The 15,871-nt window shown below is 43.3% G+C and overlaps 1 protein-coding gene across 1 annotated transcript in view; it reads right to left on the bottom strand.

Annotated features, from left to right (window-relative positions):
* IFT140 (intraflagellar transport 140) overlaps window positions 1–15,871 on the bottom strand; it is a 3,212,973-nt gene that overhangs the window by 1,562,014 nt on the left and 1,635,088 nt on the right. Inside the window, exon 20 of the mRNA XM_044089294.1 lies at window positions 14,346–14,480. Within this exon, the coding sequence (XP_043945229.1) occupies window positions 14,346–14,480 (135 nt within the window). The remainder of the gene's footprint in view (window positions 1–14,345; window positions 14,481–15,871) is intronic.

Here is a 15,871-nt window from a genome sequence, read left to right as displayed (position 1 = left end):
GAGGACAGTAAGCCAAGTAGCCTCCCACCCCCCAAACTAGCTACCTTGTTGACCTTACTACTACATCACCTATTAGTATCCCTCTTACTAACTTTCCCCCCTTTTTGTAATCTGCCATAGACTACCTTCCTTTTGTAGCTGCTTGTACTTCTAGCTTTGCCCTGCAGGTGGCACCCATATCCCATCCAAGATTTATTCTGCTTTTCCTTTGTTCCTCTGCTTTATCTATTTTAAACTTCTTTGACCTTAAACGACTCCGAAATTACAATATACCCTCTATTTTAACTCACTATACTCTCCTGTGTCTCTAACAGACCTCTAACTTTTCTCTGCTCCTTCTCTCCTTAGACATACATGACTTACCTTCTAGACTGAGCGCTACTGATTGTTTCTCCTCCAGCTGCTCCATTGTCTGTTTCTACCCGCTCCGTTCGCTCTAGGGGCTCACTCCGCTCCCCTACCCTACCCCCAATTCCCACCCACCCCACTGGTCCCTACATTTATACTTCACTGCCACTCCCCCTTCCTATCTCCACCTATCACATACCACTACATCACCAAGCCACTCCCATAACTCACTCACCTGATTAGTACTACTAATCTGTCTTTCTTATAAATCCCTCTGTCTTCTAACCGTAACTACACTACTCTACCTCCTATCTAACCCTGTTAACTACTTACCAACTTAACTTATAACCTGCTCAACATCTTCAAACAATTTGTCTCCTTACTACAATACATACTAACACTAACTATTCCCTACTTAAATCCTCTTACCATGGCTTCTACAAATAAAACTAATTTAACCAAATTACTACTCTTAACTACCACACTAGCAATTCTTACCATACCATACTCACTTACCTCCTATGACCTCCTATGACTATCTTTCTCTATCTGAACAAAACCATCATAGCCAACAAACTTTACCATCCTCATTCACCTTCTCCCTTAACCATAGTAACATAACCTATGTTTCTAATTACTCTTTACCTAAATTCCAGAAAACAACTCACATTATTCACTTCTCTACCAAGAAGACTCTTAATAGCCTTCATAAACTCTTAAAATCTCTACAATACCCCCAGCAACAACCCCTCCTAGATGGTGACATTCATCCAAACCCTGGCCCCTATACTGACACCATAACTAACCCTACCAATGTAACAGTACCTATAACTTCTACAATTATTAAACCAACTAACTCCCTTCTGATAGCTCACCCTAACATAAGAAGTATAAACAATAAAATTTCCCACCTGCATGCACTCCTTGATGTACACTCCTTTGACATTCTATGTCTTACAGAAACTTGGCTAAAACCATCTACTCTCAACCAGGAAATTAGCCCTCCTGGCTATAACATCCTCAGAAATTACCATAAAATAATAAAAGGTGGGGGTATAGCCATTCTTTACAAATCAAACCTACAAATTTCCCTCATTAATGTGCTCCCATCAATAGATACCACATCTGAAACCCTAACTATCAAACTCCAAATCAATAACTCTAAATCAATCTATATAATTTGCATGTATCTACTTCCAGGTAACAATACAAATTCTATAGAAAACCTGCTTAGTCATTTCTCTACCCATCTACCCCAGGAGACCATTGTACTTGGTGACGTTAATATAGACTGGTCTTCTTGTAGTTCTCTCAACCCCACCAACCATATAAACCTCTTTGGATTCTCTCAACTAATTACAACTCCTACAAGAATCCATAAACCCACTAACAAGGAAAGTACTCTGGATTGGATCCTTATTAACAGCCACCCTGAATCTTATACTCCAGGAACCCTCCCAGATGATATCAGTGACCACACACTTACCTACATTATTAAACAAAAAACCCACATTCCCTCCACACATAATCTCAAAACCTCCCAGTCAAAAAAAAGTTTTAACCCAGACAGCTTCTTAACCGAATTGCAAGCTTGTGACTGGTCACCACTAACCTATCTAGAACTAGACGAAGCAGTTACCTACTTCAACACTAAATTTCTTAATATCCTAGACTCCCATGCCCCTTATCGCTCAACTAGAATAAAAAACAAATGTGCCCCCTGGCTCACAAAACAAACCAGGCAAAAGATACACTTCAGAAATAAAATCTGGGCTATTTGGAGATCTATCAAATGTCCAACAACCCACCTCCAATTTAAATAACTAAGAAATTCCACCAAAAAAGATATTCTTAGAGACAAAAAAGATTACTACCTCGGCCTCCAACAAACCAATCAACAAACCCCACAAAAATTCTGGAGTGGGATAAACAAACTTCTTCAACCAGGCCACACCACCACTCCAAACCCAACTGGTTTCAATAGTAACAACTCCAACCTGATCCCTAATGCCTTTAATAACTTCTTTACAGAAGCCAATCAAACCCTGGCCAATTCTTTACCTCCTCTCACTGCTTCCCAACCAAATATCTGCAATAATTCTTTACCTACCTTTCAAATACAACCTGTATCTAAATCTTTCATCTGTACGCTACTTCAAAAATTGAAGCCTTGCACCCCTTCTGCTGACCAACTCCCATCTGAATACCTAAAAATAGCAGCTAAAGCCGTAGACTATCCCATCTCTATCCTTATTAACAGATCTATCTCTGAGGGCAAAATCCCTGCTCTATGGAAGATATCTCATATCATCCCTCTACATAAAGGAGGACAATCTACTGAGCTTTCTAACTATCGCCCTATTGCCCTACTGTCCCCATTAGCTAAGATAATGGAAAAATGTATTCACAAACAGCTACTCAACCACTTATTACAAAATAACCTACTAGCAAACTGCCAACATGGTTTTAGGCCATTCCACAGTACATCAACTGCCCTTCTATCCTTTACTGACTCCATAAATAAAAATCATAACAATAACTCATATTCCTCTGCATTATTTATTGACCTGTCAAAAGCCTTTGACATGGTTAACCACAACCTACTGCTAGACAAACTAAAGGCTCACTCTCTAGATCCTCAAGCCATAAAATGGTTTAGATCTTATCTGGAAAATAGACAGCAAGCAGTACTTTGGCATAACATCCTGTCTTCACTACCAGTAAAAATAGGAGTACCACAGGGCTCTATCTTAGGTCCCCTACTCTTCTCCTTATTTATTAACAACTTACATACCCCAAGCCACCTGTATTCAGTATGCAGATGACTCCACCTTAATCTGTACAGCCAAGAGTATAACCTCTCTCCACTCTCTCACCCAAACTGTTTTTAAGAAGGTTGAAGAATGGTTTATGCAATACTGCCTCCTCCTAAATCCCAAAAAAACAAAACTACTACTCTTTACTCCTACTCATAAATCACCTGTTCCTTCCTTCGCTATAAAATCTAACAATGGTACCAACATTACCCCAGAGACTACAACCCGCCTACTAGGTGTAACTATTGATAATCAACTCAACTATGACGTACACATTAACTCAACTATTAAGTCAGTCAACAAAAAACTTGGCACCCTCTACAGAATAAAACCCTTTCTTACTCCTCCTGCAAGAAAAACAATTGCCCAGACTCACCTCATTTCCACCCTTTTCTATGCCTCTGTTATATACACCAACCTATCCAAAAACAACCTCTCTAAACTCTCTACCTGTTATAATAGCATAATGAGATTCATCGCAAGCTCCCCCTTTAAAACCCACCACTGCCTTAACCTCAAACAGCTTGGCTGGCTAGAACTTCATAGCCACATACTCTATCAACAACTGCTTATTACTCAAAAGATCCTATACCACCCTAATAATACCCCTATCCTCACTAATCTTATTACACCTTGTACAAATTTACCTACACTATGCTCTGCTAACAAACTTCTAGTCTCCTCTAATAAAGCTAACAACAAAGCTGGGGATTCACTCTTCTCAAACACTGCAGGAAAATTCTGGAATCAGCTTCCTGCTGACTTAACTTCCCTTGCTTCTACTTCTCTTTTTAAAAAACATCTTAAAGAACATCTCAAAGCTCATTGGCTCTGTCCATGCACTAACCCAGATTTACATCTTTTCTCACTTCTATCCATAACCCTATACACTACTCCTATAACCTTTACCTCCAAATTGACTTACTACTACTGAATCTTACTCAGGAATTTTAGAAAAATATATATATTCTTTTCCCTTTTCTAAGACTTGCTTATACCTTCTACTGTGAGTTGTAGAATTGTTTAGTTTAATTTCCACTAAAAGTGTTTAGTTTTACAAATTTATTTTATAACTGTTCTCTATCAGAGTGCTAACTCTGTATTGTACTTCTCATAGTTATATGCATGGTTAAATTTCCCATTTTTTTTGCTTGGAGCTTTTTTCCCCGGGCCTCTACTGAAAATGGACATATATCCAGCTAGACTAGCCCGGTCAACAAATGTGAAATAAAAATAAATAAATAAATTATATTCACCCCTGTTCTGAGAATTCAAGAACACAGGTAAGTTAATCGTCTGGCTAATATTAGTCTCAGAAGCCACTTTGGGAAGAAAGGATGTCCTTATAGAAAATCATATATGGAGCTTTGATAGACAATGTTTGAAGTTCTGAAACCCTCCTAGCCGATGTGACAGCTACTAGGAAGGCTGTTTCCAAGATAAAAATTTTAGGTCTACTGACGCAGCGGGCTCAAAGGGTGAAGCAACCAGAGCCTGTAAAACCAAATTCAAGTCTCAAGGAGGGGTAGGATTCTTCACCAGGGGTCTTAAAAGAAAGGTACCTTTAATAAAGGTTTTAGAAAGTCTAGAAGATGCTAAAGAAACCATGTTCTCCCCAATATGGTAGTTGGAAATGGCAGTCAGTTGAACTTTTACAATAGAATAGCTAGCACCCTGATGGAATATATAAGCCAAGAATTCCAACACCGCCAGGACCGGAGCTATGAAAGGGTCCAGGTCCTTTTGAGAAGCCCAGATGGAAAAACACTTCAATTTACTACGGCAAAGCTTCCTGATAGACGATATGTGAGCTGCCACCAGAATAGTCTTGACCGGAGAGGATAAACCAGGAGTCCTTGCTATCAAGGGAACTGGAGCAGCCAAGCAGTGAGCTTTAAACTGTCCAGGTTTGGATGAGGAACCCCTGAGGGGTGAGAGATGAGATCCGGAATCGGATCTAAGATCCATGGAGGAGCTAGGAGATGAGGCCAGAAGAAAGGAAACCATACCTGGCAAGGCCAAAATGGGCTTTGCTCCCTAGCCTGCGAGCCTTCTGGAGGAATTTTGAAATAGGAGGTAATGGAGGGTAAACAGAGAGAAGACCAGGAGGTCAAGCATGGACTAGAGCACCCCTGGAGAATTCCCCCTGTGTCGGGGGGGGGGGTTCAGAGTGAAGAACTTGCTGCACTTCGCGTTGGAAGGAGATGCAAAAAGACTGCAGCAAGGCCAACCCCACTCGAGGAAGATCTGCTCTGCTACTGAAGGATTCAGAGACCACTCGTAAGGCATCAGAATAGTCCTGCTCAGCTTGTCTGCCAGTATGCTGGACCATCCCAGAACGTGCGTTGCTACCAGAAACTGACTGGTGGAAATCGCCCATTCCCACACTCTCATGGCCTCGCGACAAAGGGGGTAAGATCTGGTCCCTCCCTGCTTGTTGATGTATCATACCACTGACATGTTGTCTTACTGAACTGCAATAGTTCCCAGAGGGAGAAAGGGATGAAGGGCCTGCAACGTCAAAAGGACCACCCTCATCTCTAAAACACTGATATGCAACTTGGTCTCGTTCAGGGACCACGAGCCTTGGACTGTCCTTCATGAGCAATGCCTCCCCAACCCTAGTAAGGAGGCATCCGTTGCCACTGTGGCTTGGGGAGGGGTTACAATAAATGGGCATCCCTCAGCCAATTCCAAGGAGTGTATCCACTGGAGGAGGGACTCCCTTCCAGCCCTGCTGATAGTACTGGACGTGTCAATGGTAGATCTAACCATGACCATTGGACTGCTAATGTCCACTGTAGTTCCCGCATATGTAGACAAGCACAGGGAAAAAGAGTAATGGTAGCTGCCATGGAAACAAGAGCTCGTAATACTGTCTCTACTGAGGGGAGGTGTGACTGAATAATCAAGGACACATGGAGTCGTAAGCTCCAAATTCTTTCCGGGATTGGAAAAAAAAATAAGTTATGTCTTACCATAATGTTCCATCTGTGTTGTTGATCTTCTTCCATTCATCACTGATGGGTTCAGTTCCAAGCCCCTCGTAACCATGTCAGTCTAATACTAAGCTCGCATACACCAAAACCTCTCGAGCTAAGCTGCTGCCCACGATGGCCTTCTCCGTTACCTCAGATCGAGTTTACAGAGGCCATTTCTGCACAAAAAACTCTGGCACACCACAAGAACCCATAAGATCGACCTGGAGCCTTTGGTGGGGGACGGAAGGTGGGGTGTGATGAATGGAAGAAGATCAACAACACAGATGGAATGTTATGGTAAGACATAACGTAAGACATAACTTCATCTGATGTTGTTAATCTTCTTCCATTCATCACTGATGGGACAGAATCCCAAGCCACCAGAGAAACCTGCGTGGCCCTTATGGAAGAACATTCCTGAGCACAATTGAGCCGAAGGCCACTCTTCCCCTGGAGATCATATCTGACTTGTAATGTTTGATGAAAGTGTGTGGTTTAGCCCAAATGGCTACTGTGCAAATGTCTCCCATAGAGGCTCTGGAGTGAAAAGCTATAGAGGTTGGTATAGCTCTAGTTGAATGTACTTTGATATTGTGGGGGTCTAGGCTCGTTTGCACATGAATATGAAAAAGAAATACAATCTCTGAGCCACTTTGATAAAGTGACTTTTGAAACAGCATATCCCATTCTTGGATCAGAGAAGGAAATGAAAAGTTGATCTGTCTTGTGGATAGATTTAGTCCTGTCTAGGTAAAAACGTAGTTGCGTATGCACATCCAAGGAATATTGGCAGTATTCTCCTTTATTGGAATAGTTCGGGAAAACCACTGGGAGCTCGATGGATTGGTTCACAGAAAAATCAGAAACCACTTTGGGAAGAAAAGATGGATTAGTACGTAGAGATACTTTGTCATTATGAAATATTAGGTATGGTCTCTTGATGCATAAGGCATGTAATTCTGGGATCCATCTAGCTGAAGTGACAGCTACGAAAAAGAGAGATTTCCATGAAAGGAATTTGAGAACAATTTTGCAGCAGGCTCAAAGGGGGGTTAAGACAGTGACTGCAGTACTAGGGTCAGATTCCACGTCTCTAATGGACGTCTAATTGGAGGTTTGCTGTGAAATACTCCTTTGAGAAAAGTTTTGCATAGGCGAAGGAATATAAGTGGAGTGCCCTCTAATCATCATCTTCTTTCGGCTGTTCCCGTTAGGGGTCACCACAGTGGATCATCTGTTTCCATTTCTTCCTGTCATCTGCATCATGCTCTTTTCACACCAACCGCCTGCATGACCTCTCTTACCACATCCATAAACCTTATCTTAGGCCTTCCTCTTTTCCTCTTTACCTGGCAGCTCCATCCTTAGCATCCTTTTCCCAATATACCCAGCATCCCTCCTCAGCACATGTCCAAACCAACGCAATCTCATCTCTCTTGCTTTGTCTCCAAACTGTCCAACCTGAGCTGACCCTCTAATATACTGATTCCTAATCCTGTCCATCCTAGTCACACCCAGTGCAAATCTTAACAACTTTAACTCTGCCACATCCAGCTCTGACTCCTGCCTTTTTGTCAATGCTACTGTCTCCAACCCATATAACATAGCTGGTCTCACTACCCTCTTGTAGACCTTCCCTTTCACTCTTATTGGTACCCGTCTGTCACAAATCACTCCTGACACTCTTCTCCACCCATTCCACCCTGCCTGTACTCTCTTCTTCACCTCTCTTCCACACTCACCATTACTCTGAACTGTTGATCCCAAGTACTTAAACTCATCCACTTTTACCAACTCTACTCCCTGCATCCTCACCATTCCTCTACCCTCCCTCTCATTTACACACATATATTCTGTTTTAGCCCTGCTGACCTTCATTCCTCTCCTCTCTAGGGTCTCCTCAACCTGGTCCCTACTCTCACTACGTATCACAATGTCATCTGCAAACATCATAGTCCACGGGGCCTCCTGTCTAATCTCATCTGTCAACCTGTCCATCACCACTGCAAATAATAAAGGGCTCAGAGCTGATCCTTGATGTAATCCCACCTCCACCTTAAAAGTATCTGTCACTCCCACCGCAGTCCTCACCAATGTCACACTACCCTTGTACATATCCTGTACCACTCTTACATACTTCTCTGCCACTCCCGACTTCCTCATACAATACCACAACTCCTTTCTAGGCACCCGGTCATATGCTTTCTCTAAGTCTACAAAGACACAATGTGCCCTGTAATCTGTTATGGAAATTGGAGATTGCTGCTAAATGGACTTGTATGGTAGAGGCTGATGCTCCATTTTCAAAGAACTCAGAGAGGTACTGAAAGATGACAGAGACTGGAGCTGAGAAGGGATCTAGCAAACATTCTTTAGACCACAGAGAAAACCTTTTCCACTTATCTCTATAAAGTTTTCTGGTGGATGGTTTAAGGGAGGTCAGAATAATATCATGAACAGGTGAGGAAAGGGCTTCCTGTCTGACGAATAATGGAAGTGGAGATACCACGCCGTCAGCTTGAGACTGGACAGATTTGGGTGAGTCAGCCCTTCGGGGTGAGAAATCAAGTCAGGGCAAGTGTCCAGGATCCATGGACGCTGTAACAGATGAGACCGGAGGAAGGAGAACCACACTTGATGAGGCCAGTATGGGGCAATGAGGATCAGCTTGCATCTCAACCGAGTAGCTTTCTTTAAGAATAGAGGTATCAAGGGAATTGGGGGATAGGCGTAGAGGAGGCCCATGGGCCACTCGTGAGTCAGAGCATCTCTCAGGGACTCCCCCTCTGGGGAAAAGAGGGTAAAGTAGCTGCTGCATTTGTTGTTCATAGGGGAGGTGAAGAGGTCGCAGCAGGGCTGGCCCCAACGGCTGAAAATGTCTGCTGTCACTTTGAGATTGAGAGACCACTCGTGTGGAAAGAAAATGCATCTGCTAAACCTGTCCACAATCAAGTTGGAACTCCCTGGGATGTGTGTCGCTATTAGAAAGCGGTCAGAAGCTATCGCCCATTGCCAAATTCTCATGGCCTCTCGACACAGGGGGTAGGATTTGGTTTCTCCTTGTTTGTTGATGTACCAAACTACTGACATACTGTCTTACTGAACTGCACTTGTTCCAGGGAGAAGAAGTGGATGTAATGCCTGCAATGCTAACAGCACCATTCTTAACTCTAAAACATTGATATGCAGGTTTACCTCTAAGCTCGACCACGTGCCTTGGACTGTCTTTCCCATAAAATGGCCCCCCCACCCTATCAGGGAAGCGTCCGTGATCACAGTGGCATTGGGTTGAAGGGTCTGAAAGGAGCAACACCAAAATTCTGCGACTGGCCTCATCCATCAAAGGAGATCTTGCTTGAAAGAGTTGATTATGAGTTTAGGGGATGAAGATTTGCAAACCACTGGGACAATAGGAGCCATTGTAACAGTCTCATGTGTAACCTTGCCAGAGGAACTATGGGAATGACTGCAGCCATGGACCCCAGAGCCTGGAGAACTTCCCTCGCTGACACCTTCTTTTGACAGAGTATCACACGCACTTGCAATCTTAACCTCTGAAGCCTGTGAGCTGGGAGAGATACCAGACAGGAACGAGTATCGAAAACTGCCCCTATTAATTTCAGCTATTGGGTAGGTTCTAAGTTAGATTTCTCCCAGTGTACACCGATTCCCAGGGACTCTGCTAGTGAAAGGGTGTATCGGAAGGCCATAGTCAGAAGACACTTGGTGGGGATGGAAAGGAGCCAATCGTCCAAATATGGAAAGACCTGGAATCCTTGTAGTCTCAGATGAGCTGTCACCACTGCTAGACATTTCGTGAACAATCTGGGGGCTGTTGAGAGACCGAATAGCAGGTCTCAGAACTGGTAATGATTGGCTCCTAGCCAGAAGCGAAGGAGACTCCTGGAGCGTTTGTCCATTTTGATGTCGTAATACGCATCCCGGAGGTCTATCGAGCACATCCAAACATCCTCCTTTAAAAATGGGAGAATGGATTGAATAGTTACCATGTGGAACTTGGTTTTTAAAACTGATTTGTTTAAGTGGCTGAGATCCAGGATGGGTCTCCAGTCCCCGGTCTTTTTTGGCACTAAAAAGAATCTTGAATAAAACCCGGCTCCGCATTGGTCTGGAGGGACTGGTTGGATGACTCTTTTTTGACACAGCTTTGTTATCTCTAAAGCTGCTTCTTCCCTGTGATTGGGTGAAACATCGGGAAGTTTTTTTGTAGGTTTTGGACAGGAGGTTAGAGGGATGTAGTAGCCTCTGGAGATTATTCTCTGCACCCATCGATCATTTATAATAGAGCGCCAGGCAGTTTGGTGCAGAGAAAAATGAACCCTGACTGCTTCCAGAGAAAAGCAATCGGGCAACACTTCAGGAACGTTGATAAGACTGCCCAGAGAAGGAATCTCTGGAGCCTTGGTTTTGGGGACCCCCTTTGTTCCTAACGGGGTGTCTTCCACCACTGTTATCCCCTCTGCTTCTGGGGGAATCCTTGCCATGTGCATTACAGAAAGGACCCTGAGATTTCTTGTACTAGATTTTCCCACTCCTCTGGTTCCTGGAAAAGGAACACTGAGGTTTGGAAAAACCTAGGCCAACGGCAGACAGAGTCTTTCCATCTTGCTCGCACTTGGCTAGTGTGTCCTTTACTTTAGAACCAAATAAGGAAGGTGGTTCAATAGGGGGGTTCAAAAAGGAAGACTTGAAGGAGTCTGCGAGGTCGCAGATGTGCATTCAGGCATGACACCTCATAACTATGCCTGCACCTGCAGCTCTGGCTGCATCTTCAGTTACGTGGGAGAGCAGCCTCATGGACTAATTGGAAATAGATTCAAGGGTGGCAAGTTGAGAGGCAACCTTGTCCCGTGCCTTGTCAGAGACTTGACCCGCGAGGGATTCAGAAAGTTCAGTAATCAGATCTCCTTGGAGCCTCATGAAATGTGCCAAGTAGTTCAGGGACCTGACAGCAAAGGTCGCTAAAGCAAAGACTCATTTCCCCAACCTGTCCAGTGCCCAAGACTCCCTGTTGGGTGGGTGGACAGTAGGACTTTCTTCCGCTAGATCCTTTTTAGTGGCCATCGCAACCACCATAACATCAACTGGCAAACCTCTGGACCAGTGTGGGTGCTCTAATGGGGAAGAAAGAATCTTATCAGGTCTCCAGGGAATGGCCTCAATAGAGTCAGGGTTCTTCCAAGCATGCTGCACGATGAGCTGAATTAACTAGTCAGCCAGTGGGGTCACCCAAGAGGTAGAAAGCCGGGCGCGAAAAGCCTGCAGGAACACAGATTCCCCAGAGGAGGGTTTGGAGGGCTTCCAGCCACCCCTCTGTTTTAATACTTCCAGGATGCCTCCGAAGGAGACATCATCCGAGGGTGAACGTGGGACCCCTCCCCATCATTGTAGTCCATGTCTTCTGTCAAAGACTCTTCAGAAGAGTCTATGTGCGTCCTCTTGCACTCCTTCTTCCGAGGAGGTTCCTTAGTGGGCATAACTGAAGAAGACTCAGAACGGTGGGTACCCCGAAATGGGTTCCTGAGGCTTCTCCTCCCGGTGTCCCAGGGAGATGGCTTGTGGTAGCTGTAAGCTCAGAGGGAGCAGGATGATGTTCCAGTGTCAGAGGAGCACTTCCCGAAGCAAGAATCCTCTACATTACCTGGAAAGCAGGCCCGCCCAAATAGGAGTGGGAGCCCAGAACCAAGAAGGACAACCTCGGAACCGGGGTCACACCCCACTCCGTCGGACCCACTCCCAAAGATGCAGCTTCAAGCAGGATCGGGGCAGGCGTTATCCCCAGATCCGAGGGCAGAACCAATAAAAATTGGAACTGTGCCCTGAACCGAGGACTCTGCCCCCCAACCATGAATCTGAGGAAGGAAGGGTTCAGGGGCCCTTGACCCACTCGAGAGAACCCTTTCCACTACATCGAATGTCGAAGGAGAGAGAGCCTCCTGGGACACATGTAAGGAAGCAGCTCTCCTTGGATCCAACAGGGGAATCAGGGCCGAGCCCACAGGTGCTGAGATGAGGGCCATGACCCAACAAGGTCAGATACGACAGAAACCCCACCTGGTATCTGACACCCAGACTATAACTCAGAGAGTTGCTCAGGTCCAAACTAGTCGGATATGATGTGCTCAAGGTAATAGCCACCATCAAGGTACAAGGTACCATCGTTGCTGACCCCCCCCCAACTACTAGACCTTTTGGATCCAAAAACTCTGATACCAGGGGTTGGATCAGAGAAAGGGTTATAGGGGTGAAAAAGGGAAGCGAGCTCCCTGCTCCAGAAGGAGAGGGGGTTTGCAAGACTTCCATCTGGACCTGGGTGTGAATCATTTTGTCCATCTCCGCTTCACTTAAACCTTTGGTGGAGCACAACAATGATGCCACTGATGCCGACCTGTAATGTCGATGCACAGAGGTCCTTGAAGAAGGTCTAGGCTCCTCCGGCTCCGGGGAGAAACTCAGCGATCGGAGCCACGGAATGTTAGGTCTAGAAATAGCCTGAAAATTCTAAGGAGGACCCGACTGGTCCGGGGATCTCTTCCTCAGCTTATCCCTGTCCTTTTTAGATAGTAACCCTTGCACAGACCTCTGTTCAGGAGGATGAGTCTCAGCCTAGGAGGAGGAAGAAGAGGATGAAGTAGAAGCAGTCACAGCCAAAGTAGTCATGGGGACAGACACCCTGAATCAGAAAGCAGTCCCTTCATAACAAGCTTGGCCTTGCGGTCTTTCAAGGCCCATGGATTAAAGCCCACGCAAATTGAGCAGGCAATAGAAAGGTGAGGGACTCCTAAGCACACAATGCACAGAGTGTGGCCATCAGCTGGGGACAGCTTGTGGCCACACTCTGTGCACTTCCTAAAAACAGGCTTAGTCTGCTCAGCCCTGCCAAGGAAGACGTACTAACGGTCTTTACTGACCCAATCACACACACACACACACACACACACACACACACACACACACGCACACAAAGACTAACAAAGTGGAGGGAAGGATAGGGGGAAAAGTATCACACTAACTAAGCTTTGTTTTTTTTTTTTAAACACAACGCAACAACAAGGTAGGGGAGGTAAAGGAAACGGAAACCCTGAACTAGCAGTACAAGAAAAAGCACTTACCCAAAAAATTTGCTATAGGAAAACACTATAGAAAATTACCACGCCTGGAGCTCTGCAACCACAATGCTAGGCTAAGCCGCAGCAAACGAGATCGGGGGAAGGAAGGAGATGGAGGGTTATTATGGGTAAGGGGAGGGGCTTGGACCATGGATCAGATGCTGGTGAAGCTGCGGTCTCAGATCTGAATACCCACAGGTTGAAAAGCAAATGAAGTGAAGTACTTCAGATAATTATTTAGCAAGTCATAAAATGTGCTCTCCTTTCAGTTTCACTCCCAAGAAGTTAAAAACAAGAACCCATGTCAGTGTCAGAGTGGTGTGGTACCTCAACCTGTTGAGGCTGCTAGAATAAGCCTCCAAAAATTTAATATGTTTTGCTACAGATCTAGCTACTACTTTATACAGTTTATTATAATAGCTTCTCCAGTAGACAGTTAAAATATAAATTACTTTGAATACTAGCATCCGTAATTAATGAATCAAAGTACCTCTTTCATTCATTCCTTTACCTTATTCCACTTGTGGCTACAACAGTGACAATACACAGCAAATTACAAAGAAAAAAATGGAAATTGTGGGAATAATACATGCATAATAGTGCTCAGGTGGAGGAAAAGAGAGGTTTAAGGGAAGGTAGGAAACTCAGCAATTTTTTGCAGTAATGGGACAGATGATAGTGGCAAAGAAAATATACGTGATGTACATTGTATTTAAATGGAAAAAATGTTAAAATGTTTTGTTTTCTTTTCTGTTAATGTACGTTTGCCTATGTCTTAACTGATAGTTTAATAAAGGTGTTTAAAAAACAGTGACAATACAAGTATTAATTTTGCAAGCATATATCTCATATAACTGGCCCTGTTTTAGTGTTGCAAATTCTGTATCAATCTATCTGTATGGAAAATAATTTAGAATACTAATATAGCCACTTTCAGAGGTATAAATGTCTACATCAAGTACATCACCCTTTATATTTAACTCACCCCAACCAGAGACCAGTGTTATTATTAACAAGTACAACAGTGCAGTCTTTATTATTGAAGAGATAATAAGAATGGGAGGTCTTACCTTCTTTGTGAAGTAGAAATAAGGCACTTCAAGGCCCAACAAAGCCTGGTGCGCTGGTAAGAGAGGAAAGCTATCTTGAAACAGGACACCATGCTCCTGCGTGCTGAAAAATGATATAACGAAGGACTCCACTGGCTGTATTAAAGTAAAGGAAGTCAATTCAGTCTGGCTAATGGTCACAGTCAAATCCTAAATAAAAGCTATGAAGAAAACACATTCTTTTCATTTTAGGTACAAAATACAATTATCTATTTAAATTATTTCAAAGTTCTGGGTTTACTAGCCTGTTCAACAAAAATAAGTGCAAAGGGCATAATGGTCTATGCAGGATCTTCTTTTGACACAAGGTAGTCTCATCATATTACTTAACTATATACTACAATCAGAAGACACACTTATTTTAGTGACTCATATTCACCCCATTTAATTCATCAAAGGCTAGAAGATGGAAATGATAAATCTGCTCCATATAAATCAAATTAAGGACATGCATACTGAGTAAAAATTTAAAATAATTGTGAACCTGCATGGAGCAAGTTTTCAAAAGACTCTATCCTCAGAACAAGGCGATAAAGTGTGAAAACAAGAAAAAAGCCTATGCCATTTACTATTTGTAGCTATAGTGAGCCTTGCCTTGTACCTCATTTCATCTTCACCCTAAAGGAGCCGGCTCGTTTGGTCAACCTCGAGAGTAAGAATGATAAAGAGAGAAACACTGTTTACACTCAGTGGAAGCAAAGACAGCACATTAAAACAGCCAAACCAAAACAAAGTTATCTCCAGATTCTGAAGTGTATGCAAGAGACTGATTTAATATAAGTCTATAACCATCTACTAGCTCAAGAAATTAGCAGTCTCTACTGTAACTCCAAATACAAGTGCTGACTTCTGAGGTTTGTTTTGAGTGTTGCATCACATTTTTCAGCATCTTTGTTAACTATTTTCTTTTTTCACTTTTGTGTACAGTGTTCAAAGTACCAATCAATATGTTATACATCCTGGGTCTATGTTCAGCTACTGAAAACTACAAAACTTAAATGGCGAAATATCAAATAAGAAAATTAGCGAACAAAGACAACAGCAAAAAAAAAAAAAAAAAAAAAAAAAAAAAATACATCATATAACCATTGTTGGCTAACATCGCAAACACAACCAAGCTATGTTGGGTGCTATGCTCCCCACATGCCCCCATAACTACATATACCAACTCTGAAATCACACTACAGTGGGGAATAGGGTAAATTTAAAAGGCTTCCCTTCAATGACTGTATGCATCACGTTACTTATGGTTATTGGCTAACTATGGCCATTTGATGAATTCATTTTTGAAGTTGTCATTGTTCGATTATTTTATGTTTTGCTGCTTTACATTCAATATTTCCCCATTTCAATTTCGTAGTTTTCAGTAGCCGAACATGGAACCGATGTGCACTACCTGGAATCTACTTGTCATTCTTGAAGAGCTACATTACTAATTGTTATACTCCTAAAGTTTATAACTCAGTTTCCTTTTGAAAAATTTTAAA

The sequence above is a fragment of the Protopterus annectens genome, chromosome 12.part0, assembly GCF_019279795.1.
Source record: "Protopterus annectens isolate FY-2018-M chromosome 12.part0, PAN1.0, whole genome shotgun sequence".
NCBI classification, from domain to species: Eukaryota; Metazoa; Chordata; order Ceratodontiformes; family Protopteridae; genus Protopterus; species Protopterus annectens.
The sequence above is the reverse complement of the archived record's forward strand: the minus strand, read 5'-3'. Positions and strand labels throughout refer to the sequence as shown.